Source organism: Bos taurus, chromosome 1 (genome assembly GCF_002263795.3).
Source record: "Bos taurus isolate L1 Dominette 01449 registration number 42190680 breed Hereford chromosome 1, ARS-UCD2.0, whole genome shotgun sequence".
NCBI classification, from domain to species: domain Eukaryota; kingdom Metazoa; phylum Chordata; class Mammalia; order Artiodactyla; family Bovidae; genus Bos; species Bos taurus.
Genome location: NC_037328.1, coordinates 68,083,119 through 68,100,071, shown reverse-complemented (window position 1 = coordinate 68,100,071; position 16,953 = coordinate 68,083,119). Strand labels below are relative to the sequence as shown.

Here is a 16,953-nt window from a genome sequence, read left to right as displayed (position 1 = left end):
CACATGGCAGTGATGTCATCTCCTGCAGTCCCCTGCCCAGGGGGTACCACCCAAGAGAAACCATTCCTGCCTACTGGCTAAGGTCAAAGGCATTGCTCCAAGGGAGTGATTCCTGATGGGAATTCACAGCAGATCACCTCAGAATAGACAGGCCCAGCCCAGCTGTGAGCTACCTTTTTCTAGTTCCTCAGGTGCCTGTCTGAGGGCGCACTTTGAGCCAGACAGACACACTTAGAGTGACGTGAGGTGATGTGGGTGCCCCTCTCTTCTGCTCATCGTAGTATCTGTTTATAAAAGTAGTGCATGTGCAGTGTGAGGAATTTAAACAATGTGCAATCGTATCGCTCGGAAATAAGCGTTTTTTTAATTTTTAAAAATAAATTTGGCATTATGCTGTTTGTAAACTGGTTGCTATTCTAATTTGTTAATGTTCCATAGGCATTTTTCAGTATTCTTTCTATACTTATTATGTCATTTGAAAACATGCTTTGTAATGACTATATATTTCCTAAAATGATGTCTAGCCATGGCCTTATTGTTGTTTCCATTTAGATTGTTTTGACTGTTTCCAGTTTTTTCCTACTGTAACAAAACTGTTTTCAATAGTCTTCAGTTCAGTTCAGTTGCTCAGTCGTGTCTGACTCTTTGCGACCCCATGGACTGCAGCATGCCAGGCCATGCTGTCCATCACCAACTCCTGGAGTTCACCCAAACTCATGTCCATCGAGTCGGTGATGCCATCCAGCCATCTCATCCTCTATTGTCCCCTTCTCCTCCAGCCCCTAATCCCTCCCAGCATCAGGGTCTTTTCCAATGAGTCAACTCTTCACATGAGGTGGCCAAAGTATTGGAGTTTCAGCTTCAGCATCAGTCCTTCCAATGAACACCCAGGACTGATCTCCTTCAGGATGGACTGGTTGGATCTCCTTGCAGTCCAAGGGACTCTCAAGAGTCTTCTCCAACACCACACTTCAAAAGCATCAATTCTTCGGTGCCCAGCTTTCTTTATAGTCCAACTCTCACATCCATACATGACCACTGGAAAAACCATAGCCTTGACTAGACGGACCTTTGTTGGCAAAGTAATGTCTCTGCTTTTGCATATGCTATCTAGGTTGGTCATAACTTTCCTTCCAAGGAGTAAGTGTCTTTTAATTTCATGGCTGCAATCACAATCTGCAGTGATTTTGGAGCCCAAAAAAATAAAGTCTGACACTGTTTCCACTGTTTCCCCATCTATGTCCCATGAAGTGATGGGACTAGATGCCATGATCTTAGTTTTCTGAATATTGAGTTTTAAGCCAACTTTTTCACTCTCCCCTTTCACTTTCATCAAGAGGCTTTTTAGTTCCTCTTCACTTTCTGCTATAAGGGTGGTGTTATCATCTGCATATCTGAGGTTATTGATATTTCTCCCAGCAATCTTGATTCCAGCTTGTGCTTCTTCCAGCCCAGCGTTTCTCATGATGTACTCTGCATATAAGTTAAATAAGCAGGGTGACAATATATAGCCTTGACGTACTTCTTTTCCTATTTGGAACCAGTCTGTTGTTCCATGTCCAGTTCTAACTGTTGCTTCCTGACCTGCATACAGGTTTCTCAAGAGGCAGGTCAGGTGGTCTGGTATTCCCATCTCTTTCAGAATTTTCCACAGTTTATTGTGATCCACACAGTCAAAGGCTTTGGCATAATCAATAAAGCAGAAATAGATGTTGCACCCACCTATCTCTCTGTGAGATTTCCCCCTACTTTAAATGCTATTTAGGGACCCTAGAGCCATGTCCTACTGTTGAGGAAATTAGTAAACCGCAGGGGTAGAGCCAGCACATTTCAGGCTGTTGGAAAACTTATGAGACAAATAACCTTCACTTACTTTTTCAGCAAGTAAGTTGCAAACAAAAAGGAAAGAAGGGACAGCCTGTAAGAAACTTAACTGAAAAGACACAGGAGACACCAATAATCACAATACCTGGACTTTGCATGGATCCTGATTGAGATACCTTAAAAAAATTTTTATAAGAAAATCAGGAAAATTTGAGCATTGATAAGATATTCAATATAAAGGAATTAGTGCTGTTTTTAAGATGTGATGATGGAATCTGTGGTTTTTTTTTCAAAGTCTGCATATATTAGATATATAAGTTGAGTTACTTACTAGTGAAATGATAGAATTTCTGATCATATCAGAATCCATGTGTGTTGAGACTTGGTGTAGGGTATGAATGAAGTGAGACTGGCCATTATGAAAGTTGAAAAACAAGTATATGATGATTCATTAGACAACTTTTGTATGTTTCTGTCTACTGTTGTGTGTGTTTGAAATTTGTTATAATAAATGTTTCAAAAAAAAAGAACCTAGTTCATTCACACAGTAGGATGCTGTGCAGCCAGTGGAACAAACGGGCCTGACCTGTAGACTCTGGTGGTGAGACCTGTCCAAGTGGGGATGAGCCAAGCGCAGAGAGGATCGTGTGTATCATATGCTGCTTGCGGTAAAGGGGGGGAAATCTATGTACACAAAGCAAACTGATGCTTGTATGTACATAAACATTTCTGGGGAGGCCCCCAATTTCCTTTAGGAAGAGAAAGTAGGGGTCTGTAGGAAAGGGTGAGAGAGAGTCTTGTTTTTCACTGTGTACTATTGACTTGCTTCTTAATTGGGAATTTTACTACATTTGTGAATTCCTTTGCAAGGAATATTGCCCATTCATTTGGAGGTGGAAGTGCCTGTAGGCAGAGGTCCCAGGTCAGGAAACCTGACCTTCATCTTTCGGGGCTATGTGTTAGGGTGGGGGACTCACTTGGCATCATGGCCACCAAAGGTTAAAAAAACAACAGGCTTTGGTTGGAGCATTAGCTATTATTATTAAATGGAAACTATGCATTGAGCCTGTACCTACACAAATTGGGAGTGGAAGACAATGTTGATTTTAAGCCATCACAGAGCTGAGGGAGAGGGTAGAAATTGGGCATGCCACAAAGCTTGCTGTTCTTACCAAGATTCAGCTGCATGATCGTTTTAGAATGAAAGTTCCTCAGAATGCTGCAAGTCTTTGGTTAATTTCCAGAGTTCTGAGAAAGCTGATGTTGAGTACTTTGCCAGGGCTCTTGCTCCTTGTCTGGTGGAGAACTTAATGGGAGTCCTAAGTCCTCCATCCCAGAAGTCTGGCTTGCCTGCCTTTCTCCTTGGCTGTTCTGAAGTCTCCAGAAGGCTTCACCAAGATGCAGGCATCTAACACCTCTTTCTCTTTCTTCCTATCACTGCAGAAAAGCTGCCTGCTTCCCTTACCAAGACTTCTTCCATCCTTCCCAGGCCCACAAGAAATCAGGTCTAATAATGATTGACCTTCCCACCATTTCTTCAGTCTCTCCCCCTCTCCTTATCTAGAGACCCCTTTCTCCTCCCTACAGGCATGATCTGGTCTCACCTCATCTAAAAAGGAAAAGAAAATCTTCCCTCTGCCTCACTGCCCCTTAAGTTCCCAAGTTTTCTACTTCTTTTACCCCAAAACTTGCTGCTAGTCCAGTCTCTCTGTGCCCAGCTTCCATCTGATGATAAGAGCTAACACCGCCCTGAAAGCCTGTGGAATGAGTCAGGCTTTATGCTCAGACTTTACTTGCATGACTTCATTTGGTAATCTCAACAATCTTAAGAGATAATCACAGTTACACCCATATTCCAAATGAGAATACTGAGCTGTAGTGAGGTTAAGCGACTTGCCCAAGGCCCCGTGCCTTGTAAAAAAAAAAAAAAAGCATATTCCTAACCCATGTTGGTCTGACACAAAAGCCCATGTTGTCTGCAGTGCCTGCTAAGGGGATTTCTCTAATGAGGGAAGTCGAGGCCTCCTGGGAGCAAAGGGGTAGAGGTGGTGTCTCCCCTCACTTGCCTAGGTAAGCTAGCATCCCTTCACCCTGTACCTGTCCATTCAGATGCGCCACATTCTGACTGTAGCTGTGTTCCCACTGCCTGCTCTCCTTTTAGGGTCCCCCTGGGCTAGAGGAGGAGGTGTGGATGTAGAGTCAGAGAACTGGGTGTGAAGCCTTGCTTCACCACTGGGCTTGACTGTGGGAAATTATTAACTTCATCTGTAAAACGAGCTAAAGATAGCAGTCTCGTGGCATTGTCACTGTCACCTCTGGAAAAGTACCTAGTAAGCCCTCGAATGTTAGTTTTTGCCCTAAAACCTTTGTACTCTCAATATAATAGAGTTTTCCCCTCATCACTGTATTGACTAGCTTCTCTGAAGAGTACCACTGGGCTATCGTCTCATCACAAAATCCAGTTGCCTTAAATCAGCCGCCTGGACTCTTCTGCAGCATGTTCTGGTTGTCGTAGAAAAGGTTTTCTATCCCCATTGCTCTTAATTATGGCCCCCAAGCAAAACGTTCTCCAACTCACCTATGCAGAAGTCTTCTGTAGAGTTCAGCTCAGTGGTTCTCAATGAAAATGTGGGGGATTGAGGCCCCCAGTGCTTCTGAACTACTGGTCTAGATTAGAAAACTAGAACTCGTGTAAGTCCTTGTCATTTGATCCTGTCTTGGACTTGAAAAAAAAATAACTATAATAATTTAAAATTGAAATGTCCTCACCAGTGGGCATGTGGTCTTTCCAAGTAAAAAGATATTCACAAGAGTGTTCAGGGTCTTTTTGTTACATACAATGTTTTAGTGTTCATCCTTGTATCTTTTGAGTAAACCATAACAGAATACTTCTAATGTATAAATACATTTTGGGGGATTTTTTTTGTTTTTTTTTAATACTTTAAATATATGTGGACCATTTCTAAAAGTTTTTATTGAGTTTGTTACAGTATTGCTTCTGTTTTATGTTTTGGGTGTTTGGTCACAAGGCATGTGGGGTCTTAGCTCTCCAACCAGGGATCAAGCCCATACCTTCTGCATTGGAAGGCAAAGTCTTAACCACTGGACTGCCAGGGATGTCCCTATAAATTGTTTTTTGAGTCAGTTTACGTGATTTATGTTTTCCTTAAAAAATCTATTTTATCCATGTTTTCAATCTAATGAAACATTTCAGCCAAGGATTTTTAAAATTTAAAAAAAAAAAAAGTGTGCAGGGTCTGATGGGACACTTCAACAACAATATAAGACAGGAGAAAGTAGAATAAGACCAAGATAAGGGGATGAAGGAGCTCGGTGGATGCTCCAGGACAGTGAAAGTCCAGACAAGACAGGAGGGACCCGCGTCCTGGAGAAGAGGCTGGCCTGGTCCTGAGTACTTCCAGACGTGGAGTGTCTTGTGATGATGAAAAAGACCCTGCAGTCACCCTGCTTCAGGCTCCAAGTCTCCACGTGGTGGTACTGCCTGCTTCCCTGTGTGATGATGGGTGAGGCAAAGCCAGGCCACTGAGAAAGCAAGCCCTGGGTGCCCAGAGCAGTGAGGTGGCTGGCTGTGGTCAATCCGCAGCCTGGGCCGGTGGTCATCTGAGATGGCCTGTCTGTCCTTTGCCCTCACAGAGCCAGCCGTGATGGAGGTGGCCCCGTCATTCTCCAGTGCCCTGAAGGACTGCACCGTCGTTGAGGGTCAGGACTTTGTGCTGCGATGTTCAGTGCAGGGGACCCCATTGCCTCGAATCACTTGGCTGCTCAATGGTGAGACCCCCTGCTCCAGCCCCCCGAGCCTTTGGCCTTGCCTGAATTCCTGCTTAGCTTCCCCATATATCACTCTGAATTATTTATGCATGAGAAAGAAGCATGGAGTATAGAGCGAGCATGGGACCTGGGAGTCTGCCAATGCCTGGCTGGGGACACCAGGCAAGTTTTACCCCTCTCTGAGCCTTGAGCTCCTCATCTACAAGAATGAGGCCACCTACCTTTCAGGGTGCTGATTGTGAAAGTCAAATTAGATTCCTTATATACAACAGTTGATGAGATGCCTGGCACATAGGTGCACAAGCAATTTAGCTTCTTTTCATACAGCCAGGCTCACAAGTAGGCTCTCAGTAAATATTTGTTGAGTCAATAAGTGAACAAAAAACCCACAAATTAATGAACCACACTAGCAGTTGCTCATGGGATCTTGCCTTTTATTTAGTGGCAGGTGGTTTAGGGGCTCATAGACCAGTAATTCTTTTTAACAATATAGTCCTATGGAAACATCTCAACTTTCTTTTTGCCAAGTAAAGTCCTTTGGACAAAAAAAATAATTATTACATATTATCACCCTTCTCTCTCTCTCTTTTTGTTTTAAAGAAAAAAGCCTTTAAGTTCCAAAAGTGTGTATGGGAGAACTCTATCACTAGGACTGAAATAGTCCATAAAATTGATGAAGTTGAATTGCTCTGCTTTTGGGGGACCTTAGGGGAGGCTGAAAGGGCACCTGCCCTTGTCCTCCTCTGTATTGAGTGGTTGGGTGACCCTGGATGCCCCACTTTACTGCCCTGGGCATCAACCTCTTTATTGGTGTGGAGATGGATTGGAACAGAGGTTTAGGGTCTCTACCAGCTCTCGCAGCTGATGGAATGAACGCTTTAAGGGGTCGGCAGCCCATCACCCGTGCACCAAATAGTCCCCGGGCATCTCTGCACTGTTGCCATGTTGTCGTGAACCTGCCTCGTCAGTATGGTTTGCTCAGGCTTTGCTAGAAATGATCTTTAGTCAGCGTAGGAAGTGGCCTTGGTGTCTCCCTATCTGTGGACTTCTTGGGCAGAGAGGTGAGAATGGGGGTCTCCTCCTCCACCCCTTACTACTGACAGAGCTCCTGCTGGATCCCACGACTGTCGGCACAGAGGTGGCCTCCTTGCAGCTGGAACACAGCATGGATGTTAAAGGCTAGGAACAGATCTGAACAAGAGCGTTTCCCTCCCGGCTTGGCTCAGGGTCCAGGCCAGGCGTCAAGAAACATTGTCTATAAAGGGCCAGATGGTAAATGTGTCCAGCTTTGCACGCCACACAGTCTCTGTCACAACTACTCAATTCTGCTGTCATGGCACAAAACACAGCCAGAGACCATATGTAAATGAACGCAATAAAACTTATTTATAGACACAAATGTGAATTCATATAATTTTCACACACGTCATGAAATATCCCTCCCTTGATTTTTTCCCAACATTTAAAATATGTAAAAACTATCCTTTACTTTCAGACTGTACAAAAACAGGCTTCAAGTGGGATGTGGCCTAGGAGTAGGAGTTTGTTGACCTCTGATTTACGCTTCTCCAGACTGAAAGACAACCCACCTTCTTCCTCTTGAATCGTGGTATTTTCACACTGATCCCACTAGAGGGCGATCATGCACAAGTCGGGGACCCTTGGCCGCCAACTCTGGTTTTACCAGTCTTGGAGCTGTGTCACCCAATTCTGAGTGCCCTGAGCCAACAACTCCTTTCTGGGGCCACCGTTGCACCCCATGCTTGAGGAGTCAAAATGAGCTATGCTCCAGTAAAAGGGGAGCTCTCAAACAGCTTGCCAGTACAGATTTCGACAGCAGAGGCATTTTGCTGGCAGTTGGGGAATATACTGGCATTCTCAAGAAACAAGAGCTTTTAGGGACACACACACGCACACACACAGAGCAGTGTTCAGTCCTGACAGTAGCAGGATCCTGGCCCCTTGGGTCTCCCAGCCCCCAGCCCCACCTCTGTGAAGTGCATCGGGCCAGCGGAATCTCTTCCCTCTGGCCCTGTGGCTGGCTTGGCAGTCTCTGTCTTGGAGATATGAGTGTTGCTATGAGCAGAAGAAAACACTGCATCGTGCAGAGAAGACCTCCTTCTGCCCTTTCTCCCTCTCCCGATGCCCACCCCTGTTTTACGAAGTGCAAACCAGGACCCTGGGGCTGACGGGAAGGAGCTGATAGCTGCTTCCTATATGGTGAATGGACACATTCCTGCTCTAAGGCCAGGACCTTCAGTAATGAAATTTTCTTTTTTCCTGGAAATGAAAACTCACATCCCGAGATAATAAAATCCTGGGAATGTATAACATTAAGGAAACCACTGAATTTCATGGCACACACTTCTGTCTCCATGTAGGACTTTATGGGACCTGAATAAAGGGCCTCTCATGCAAGGGACTCTTGGACGAAGGGGCCAGAGTTGTTTTTTTAATCCCCTGTCTTTATCTTTTCTGTGAATCCTAAAATGCAACTCATTGCAGCATTAGGTTGAGGGCGAAGAATCGCTTCCGATAAATATCTGCAGTGGGAAATAGGCTCATTGTTTCTGGAAACATCTAAAAAGAGCTGGGAGCCTCATGTGCAGTCTGGGTGAGGTCCATTCTGCCTGAGGCTGGGCTGTGGGCCAGGTGACCCTGTGAGATTCTTTCCAGGCTCAGAATAATGTGAAGTCTAGGATGTGTATCTGGGGACTATTTATTTAAACAGAATGCACAGAACTCTGTCCCTTTCCTGCTTGTATTCTAAATGCCTCTAGAATCTCTCCTCCAAGTCCTACCAGCCCCAGTCTTGTTCCTCCACCCTCACAATCACCCCTTCTCCTTCACCTCCCTGGCTCCTGCCTCTTTCTCTCCCCCTTGAGCTTCTGTCCAGCTGGCTGGGGGTGGTCCTAACACATCATGAACCCTCAGTGGGCCTGAGCAAGTGTGGGGAACCCCAGCGTCATGACAGCAGCCACCCTGCTGAGGACAGGACTCCCACCCCTCTGCCAGCTGCTCCCTGGCCTGAGACCTCCTGTGCTTCTCTCCCCAGGACAGCCCATCCAGTACGCCCACTCCACCTGCGAGGCTGGCGTGGCCGAGCTCCACATCCAGGACACCCTCCCAGAGGATGATGGCACCTACACCTGTCTGGCTGAGAACACCGTGGGGCAGGTGTCCTGCAGCGCCCGCGTCACTGTCCAGGGTAGGAGCCTCTGGGCAGCCCTCTGTGTTGGCAGAAACACCTTTCCTGCCAACACATCTGCTTTGGAGAAAGGGCACCGCACCTGAAGGCAGGCAGGTGGAGGCAATGGCCTCCAGGAGCTCACAGTGTCCAGGGTCTGCCACCAGAGACGGATGTGCAAGCCCAGTCCTCCACCCCCACCCCACTGTGGCTGAGGGAAGATGCAGGGGAAAGAGGCAAAGACACCCTTGGTTCTAGAGGCTTCCAGTCTGATAGGCAGAAAACCACACCCACTGAGAGAGGACGAGCTCCTGTAGGACTCAAGCTCTCACAAACGACCCCTCATGCACTGGGGGATGCGGGGACACCAGGTAACAGGTGCCGGTACTGAGGCTTCCAGAGAGCCCGTTTGTCCCCTGCTTCCTTCTGCCCTCCCTCCTCCCTGCCACCCAGGCTTGCTCTTGCACCTCAGCAGCCTGGTATCCAGTAATCTGATTAGCATGGTCATCATGCATTGATCAGTGCCAAATGTTTAGTCCCAGAAGTCCCGGGGGGGGGAGCCACAGACTCAAGACAGCTGTCTGGGCTGTGGCATTGGCGGGCATGGTGACAGAGCTGGAGAAGGTCTTCTTGGGCAGGGTGTTCAGGTAAGCCTGATTCCCCACCCTCAGCTGGGCCCGGGCCCCCAGGTCCCACAGTGACTGGGGACTGAGTGCTTAGACCGTGCCCTGCTTTGCCAGCAGCTCAGTAGGAGACACGCCATCTGGCTCTGTTCCCCCAGGCTCAGCCTCTTGGGGAGAGTCTTCTTGTATCTGAGCAGCAGCCTTCCAGGGGGACTTAGAGGTGGTTTCGCTGAAAATGGGGAGGGAAAATCATATGTTGGTTACCTCACTAGATACTGTCACCTCACCTGTATTTTCTCGATTCTCAAAAACCCCAGAAGCCGGGTTGGAGGGGGCAGCGCTCTTCCTGTCTTTCACAGAAGGGTCTGGAGGTCTCAAGAAGTCAACGTCACTTGCCTCGTGAGCCATACTGGCCTTTGGAACCCAGATCTCCAAGCCCCTGCTCACTCCCTGTCCTTTTCCAGAGGGCAAGTCCCCTGGCCCAGACTGGGGATGACCCTCACCCCAGGGGCTAGGCAGTGTCACCCCCGAGGGGTAAAGGAACGGCACTGACAGCCTGTCTGCCTAGGAGGGAGACACGCTCTCCAGCCTCTCTGATTTCTCTGTGATTCCTCCCGAGTGCCTGACATGGAGTCACCACCTGGGGACTGGCTCTGCCTCTTCCCAGGAGGCCCTCGCATCCCTGCCTGACTGTGGCCCCAGGAGCTTGTCAGCCTCATTGTAGTTTACAGTCCATCTGTTCTTTCCTCACGGATCTCGCTCATGGCTGATTGAGGGGTCTGGGGAAATCTTGGATCCAGGCCAGAGTTGCTGCTCCCACCTTCCCCCACCCCTGGGCTCTCCTTGGAGGTCCAAGAGGCCTACCCCAAAGTGGTAGTGGTGGAGAGGGTCAGAGAGGTGCATGATGCTTGTGTGGTCTGAGCCCCGCTGGCTGGCTTCAGCCAAGGGCCCTGCTGATCCAGAACCTGTCCTGGGCTGCCTGTGTTTAGATTGGATTAGAGGGATCCCACTGAGCTAACAGTCCCAGTGGAGGTGGGGGTCCCCAAAAGAGGGGCAAGAAGACTCTGGGGCCATCCTCCTCGCCCCCTAGGTCTGTGGGAGGAGTGGGACCTGGATGGTTGCCCATCCGAGCATGTTTCAAAGCAGAAACAGAGAGGTCCTGTCAAGGACTCTGCCAGAGCTGTTTGGATCTGCTCTGAAAACAGCCCTGTGTGAGCAGGACATCCCTCTAGCCCCCCCGCCCAGTGTGGGGTTTGACTGGCCTGTGAAGGCCAAACAGAGGCTCAACTACCATAAATGGTGAAGGAGGCTGTAAGACGTGGCCACGCTCTGGCCGCAGCGCTGGGCTGTCTGCACAGGATCGGGGAGGCCGAGCCTGGCACAGTGACACCCCTGGCTCCATGCCCAGGGCACCCGGGGGGCTCTGGTCCACGTCCCACACTGGCCTCAGCCATGGAGTTTTTCTTACTTTATTGGCAGCTTGTTTGGCTGCAGTCTCTGTGGTGGCTCAGAGGGTGGGAGATGACCGTAGTGGAGGAGTTTGTCCCATGCAGTGCCAACCACTGTCCTGGCCTCTCCCTCAGCTGCCCAGACCTGGCCTTTCTGTCCCCTCTGTGTGGCCACAGGCCACAGCTGAAGTGTGGACCAGGCTCCCTGGCTGTAAGTCCTGCCACTAGGCTGCTGCGTCCTGCGCTAGTGACGTGGGACGTGCTCAGGAGTCCCAGCCTTTAAGCAAGACGAACTCTTTCCAAATGGCAAGTCTAAGGAGCGGTGTTACCAAAGGATCAACTCTGCTGCACTGGGTGGTTGTTTTTCTGTCTGTCTGGTTGGTTTTGGTAAAAGGAAAGGAGAATCAGAATCAGAGAAAGCCAGTGTTGGGCCAGACGCTAAAGCCATAGTCTGAGCACCCTGTTCAGGGAATTCTGGCCACAAGAGGGTGCCATTCATCAATACCTCTCCCTCCGCTGTTCTTGTTTCCAGGGAGGAGGGGTTCTAGGGCAACTTTTGCTGGAGGAGAGTTTAGCAGATCCTGCTGAAGGCCAGACATGGTGCTTTTTCTCACCGCTTTAGCCTTTTGCCAAGGTTTTGGCAGCATCGAGAAGATGCTCACTCAGCATTCTGATGGACCTTCTGCACCCTCTTTTCCCTGCTCTGTTCTCTCCTCTGTAACCCCCTCCTCCCCAAATCTGACTAACTTCTTCCCACAAATGTCACTTCTCTTAACTGCTGTACCTCTCTTATCACAGTACTTACTTACAAGCAAATTTTTCCTGAGCACCTCCTTGGTCCCAAGCATTGTTCTGGGGAAGCTGCCATAAACAGAAAACAGGTCCTGTCTTCCTGCCTTTTACATTCTGATGGATGGTCCAGAGCTCGCTTAATCCAGTATTGACAAGTGCTATTAAGAAAATGGAAATACAGAGGCGGTGGAAGGGATCCTTTCTTAGGTGCGTGCTAGAGGAGACCTCCTGGGAAAGGTGACATTTGAGGGGAGACCTCATGAACTGGAAAAAAGACTGCTCCAGGCAGGTGGTACAGCAAGTGCAAAGGCTCTGAGTTGGGAACAAGAGCAGCCTATTCAAGGGCCAGTGAGGCTGCAGCCAAGGGAGTGGGATAGGGGCAAGTGGTAGAGGTTAGGTTCACCAAGAGAGGCAGGGGTACATCATGCAAGTCTCTAGAAGGGCAATGAGGGGAGAAAGCGTTTTGTCCTAACATGAAATTTCCTCTAAATGCCTGTTCAACTGCCTTTTTTGCTAACCTGTTAGCTCCCTGCAGGCAGGGACCATGTCTCATTATTGCATGTAGCACATGTCCTACTGTGTGAACATGTGTTCAGTGAATGGATGAAGGAAAAATGGAGGTGGGTGAGTCTCTGTGGTAGTGCAGGGGGCATTCCCTCCACCTCCTCTCTTGCCTGGTGGCTCAGGGCTCAAGGAGGGGCTCAGCAAACCTACACGCTAGCTCTCAAACGTCCCCCCAACAAATATTCCTGCTTTCCTCCTCCCGTACTAGGAAACAGTCCCCAGTAGTTAACCAGGCCATGAAAATCTTCCCTCCTGACCCAGGATAGAGCCTAAAGGATGATTAATCTAAATTCCTGCAGAACCCAGGAAGATGAGAGGAGAGTAAATATTTCAGTGTGTATGCATTGGTCATTGGTGCGGGGGCTTCCTTAGACTAGAATCTTTTTAATTTCTCTCACCTTGGAGTATCTTTGTCAAGGCTAAAATTCTTAAGTGACTATAGATTTATTAACCTGCTAATGTGCCCATTTAGACAGAGTGTCTCAGCCTAATGGTTTGTTTATTTAAGTGAAGGCCTGCTGGGCTCTTAAAGCACCAAAGGACATAAAATGTGGATAAGTTAAATTTTTAAAAACCCTGATTTCTAAAATAAAAAATGAAATGTAATAACCGTATTTACTAGAGTGTTTGTTTTGATAAAGAGCCTCTAATGAAAGTAATGGGCACCAGGGAATCAGCCATTCTCTGGACAGTGAAAGCATCAGTAAGAGCCCAGCTGGCTTTCAGATTAGTGACAAGCCCTCTGCGGGGCAGCTTGGAACACTCATGTGTGTGTGTGTGTGTGTGTGTGTGTTTAGTCGTGTCCGACTCTTTATGAATCTGTGGACTGTAGCCCACCAGGCTCCTCTGTCCTTGGAATTTTCCAAGAATACTGAAGTGGGTTGCCATTTCCTTCTCCAGGGGATCTTCCCAGCCCAGGGATCGAACCTGCATCTCTTGCATCTCCAGCACTGGCAAAGGGATTCTTTACCACTGCACCACCTGGAAAGCCCCTTGCTTTAAGCACTGACAGCCTCTTAAATGTACTAAAAAAGAAAGTTCTGGGGGCTGGTGGTAAAGAACCTGCATGCCAATGCAGGAGACATGATTTGATCCCTGGGCTGGGAAGATCCCACATGATATTGGACAGCTAAACTCATGCTGCACAGCCACTGAGCGTGTCACACCACAGCCTCCTTCTACAGTCACTGCAGGCCATCTGTAGCATTTTTTTACTTGGAGTCCTCGGTCAGGAATGCCATCCAGAATTACGGTTTTGTGTTCCTAATGGCAAAATGCGATCCGTGCTTTGACAGTGTGGTGGAGAGTGTGGTTTCCAGAAGTGCCTCCAGAGGACACATGGGCTGGTTTGGATGGTTTGCCTCTGCGTTTAGAGTTTGATTATAACTCCTAAGGCACTAAGAAGGCTGTGGTTATAATATAGTCCCACTTCCCATCTGGCAACCCTATCATTACTGGTCAGAGATTCTTTGGGAGGGGGAGGGAGGTCATATGTCGTTGTTTCCTTTCATTCTTTTCCTTTCTACTTCTTCACATTTGCTTCTTAGGGTCTGGAGAAATCAGTGGGGAGAAGGAAAACCAAAAGAGAGGGCACGGCTATGGAGGAAAGGCTTTCTTTTCATGCCCAACAAGTAGACCATTTGCTGACTCTCCAAGTCGGTTTATTTAGTTAGACAGACTTTTTTTTGGGAGAGTGTTCACAGACATCCCTGGAGAGGGATTTGTACTGTATGTAAATGCCCTGCCGATGGGGAGCGGCTGGGCAAAGGTAACCCTGATGAGCCCTTGAGTCAACAGTCCTGGAGCTTAGGAAAAGGAGGAGGCCGGACTGAGACCCCTGGACGCTGCTGGATTTTGAGCACCATATCAAGGAAGGAGGGAGGGTTGCGCTTCCGGAGCTGTCTTTCACTGGTGATTCACTGAATGTCCATAGTGTAACAGGGTGAATAGTATAAAAGTGTGTGGAGTGAATTGGATTTACTGTTGGAAAGATATTTTGCATTTTTATGACTAAACAAAATATTTCAATTTCAAAACTTAAGGAAAATCTTTAGTAGCTCAGAGATGAAGGCAATAATTTTCCCTCTCCCTAACTGCATCTTCAGGAGGTCCATGTGTATGCACACCTGAGAGGTGTGGGGGCAGGGGATGTAGGAAGTAGGGGAGGGCCCTTCCATGTCCATTTTTTTTTGGTGACAACCTGTGGATCCAGGGACATGGTGTCAGAGCAAGGAAACTGCTGACAGACAGGGCCTGAGGCTCTGACGGCAGGACTTAGTGAAAACTGTGACAGGCAGTGCTCCCTCTTAGGGGGAGCCCTGGGGAGCTCTTTAGATGGTAGAGAATTCTGTCTGTTTCATATTGGTGTCATCATCTGTTTAAACACTTAAAGGTGACATCCTTAATTTTTTATTTTAATCTGACACAAGTTTTGAATGAGCTGGGAACCTTCTAAGGGCCATTTTCAAGGCAAACTATTCATGTACATTTAATGTGAATTCAGTCCATAAACATGGGGCACTTTAGAGAGTGGTAACTTAGCTGGTAAAAGTTGACAGGTGGAAAAAACTTCCAAGAGAAAGTGTCTAAGGAGAAACTCGGAAGTGTTTTTCTTGCTAAACCCTTGTAAAGTGAGGAAGGATTCAGAAGGGAAGAACAAGGGAATGATTGCAGTACAAAAGAAGACACTTGGATCCACACCAGCACCATAACAAAGCTGTAGGGGCTTCTTAATTTTCAAGCCCAAGAAAGCCCAAGGCCTTGCTCATGTCTCCAGTTTTGATGAGCAAGTTTATACCAGTTGTTGTGGTTGTTCAGTCGCTCAGTTGTATCCGACTCTTTGCAACCTCATGAACTGCAGCACACCAGGCTTTCCTGTCCTTCACCATCTCCCAGAGCTTGCTCAAACACATATCCATTGAGTAGGTAATGCCATCCAACCATCTCATTCTCTGTCACTGCCTTCTCCTCCTGCCTTCAGTCTTTCCCAGCATCAGAGTCTTTTCTAATGAGTCAGCTCTTTGCATCAGGTGGCCAAAGTATTGGAACTTCAGTTTCAGCGTCAGTGTGACCAAAGTATTGGAGCTTCAGTTTCAGCATCAGTCCTTCCAATGAATATTTAAGATTGATTTGCTTTAGGATTGATTGATTTGATCTTGCAGTCCAAGGGACTCTCAAGAGTCTTCTCCAACACCACAATTCAAAAGCATCAATTCTTCAGCGCTCAGCCTTCTTTATGGTCCAGCTCTCACATCCATATATGACTACTGGAAAAACCATAGCTTTGACTGTCTAGGCCTTTGTCGGCAAAGTGATGTCTCTGCTTTTTTAATACACTGTCTAGGTTTGTCATAGATTTGCTTCCAAGGAACAAGTGTCTTTTAATTTCATGGCTGCAGTCACCATCTACAGTGATTTTGGAGCTCAAGAAAATAAAGTCTGTCAGTGTTTAAATTGTTTCCCCATCTATTTGCCATGAAGGGATAGGACTGATGTCATGATCTTAGTTTTCTGAATGTTGGGTTTTAAGCCAACTTTTTCGCTCTGCTCTTCACTTTCATCAAGAGGCTCTTTAGTTCCTCTTTGCTTCCTGCCATAAGGGTGATGTCATCTGCATGATATACTAGTTATTGTATGAGAATTAATGAGAAAAGTAGCAAATAGCACCTGTTGTGTGGATGCTTAACTTCCTCTAAATAGAGCTTTTCAAAACCTATAATGAGGATTATATAAGTTCCTGTAAGTGTTAAAACGAGACCATCAGTTATCATTTTTAATGAGGAACATTGTTTTGATAAATGATCTAATCAGTTAAAGCCAGTTTGTTTTGTTTAATTCCTGTAACGACTCCACACTCTGCTTTTGAATGAACTCCATTCTACAGATGAGGAAAACCAATGCTCAGACGTCAGGTCAGCAGCCACAATACGCCAGCTCACAGGCAGCCCCTCTAGGCCTCCAGTTGCCTCAGCCCACATGCTCATTGTGCTGCTCTGGGTCTCTGAGAAGTCATTTGTTTGATACTTTTGCTTCCCCAGAGCAAGAGTTTTATGTTTAAGTTCATGACTAGGGACTGTCTTCAGAAACAGTTTCTGATGAGTCAAAACGGAGCATAAATGGCCAAGGAGGGAAAACTTGGAGGGCTTGTGCTGTGCTTAGTCACTCAGTCATGTCTGACTCTTTGCGACCCCCTGGACTTTAGCCTGCCAGACTCCTCTGTCCATGGAGATTCTCCAGGCAAGAATACTGGAGTGGGTTGCCATGCCCTCCTCCAGAGGATCTTCCCAAGCTAGGGATCGAACCCAGGTCTCCCACATTGCAGACCATTTCTTTACCATCTGAGCCACCAGGGAAACCCAAGAATACTGGAGTGGGTAGCCTATCCCTTCTCCAGGGGATCTTCCCAACCCAGGAATCCCCCCAGGGTCTCCTGCATTGCAGGCAGATTCTTTACCAGCTGAGCTACTAGGGAAGCTCTTGGGGGGTCTATATAGGCTCAAAGAGTGGTCTCTCTCTCTGTCTTTGTCTCTCTCCTTCCTTCTCTCTCTCCATGTTCCTTTCTTCTCCCACCTTCTCTCTCCTCTCCTCTCATTCCTCTACCCCTTTCCTAAGTCCTGCTATAGTTTAATCTACATGACATCATTTTTTAGTTGTCAATAAACTGCTTATGGGGTTCCCTGGTGGGTCAGACAGTAAAGAATCTGCCTGCAATGCAGGAGACCCAGGT

The 16,953-nt window shown here is 47.4% G+C and overlaps 1 protein-coding gene across 5 annotated transcripts in view; it reads left to right on the top strand.

Annotated features, from left to right (window-relative positions):
• Positions 1 to 16,953, top strand: part of MYLK (myosin light chain kinase) — a 279,518-nt gene that overhangs the window by 159,990 nt on the left and 102,575 nt on the right. For all 5 annotated transcript variants that reach the window (XM_059888917.1, XM_059888922.1, XM_059888894.1 and 2 more), the window contains exons 10-11: positions 5,479 to 5,613; positions 8,669 to 8,821. In XM_059888917.1, the coding sequence (XP_059744900.1) occupies positions 5,479 to 5,613; positions 8,669 to 8,821 (288 nt within the window). The remainder of the gene's footprint in view (positions 1 to 5,478; positions 5,614 to 8,668; positions 8,822 to 16,953) is intronic.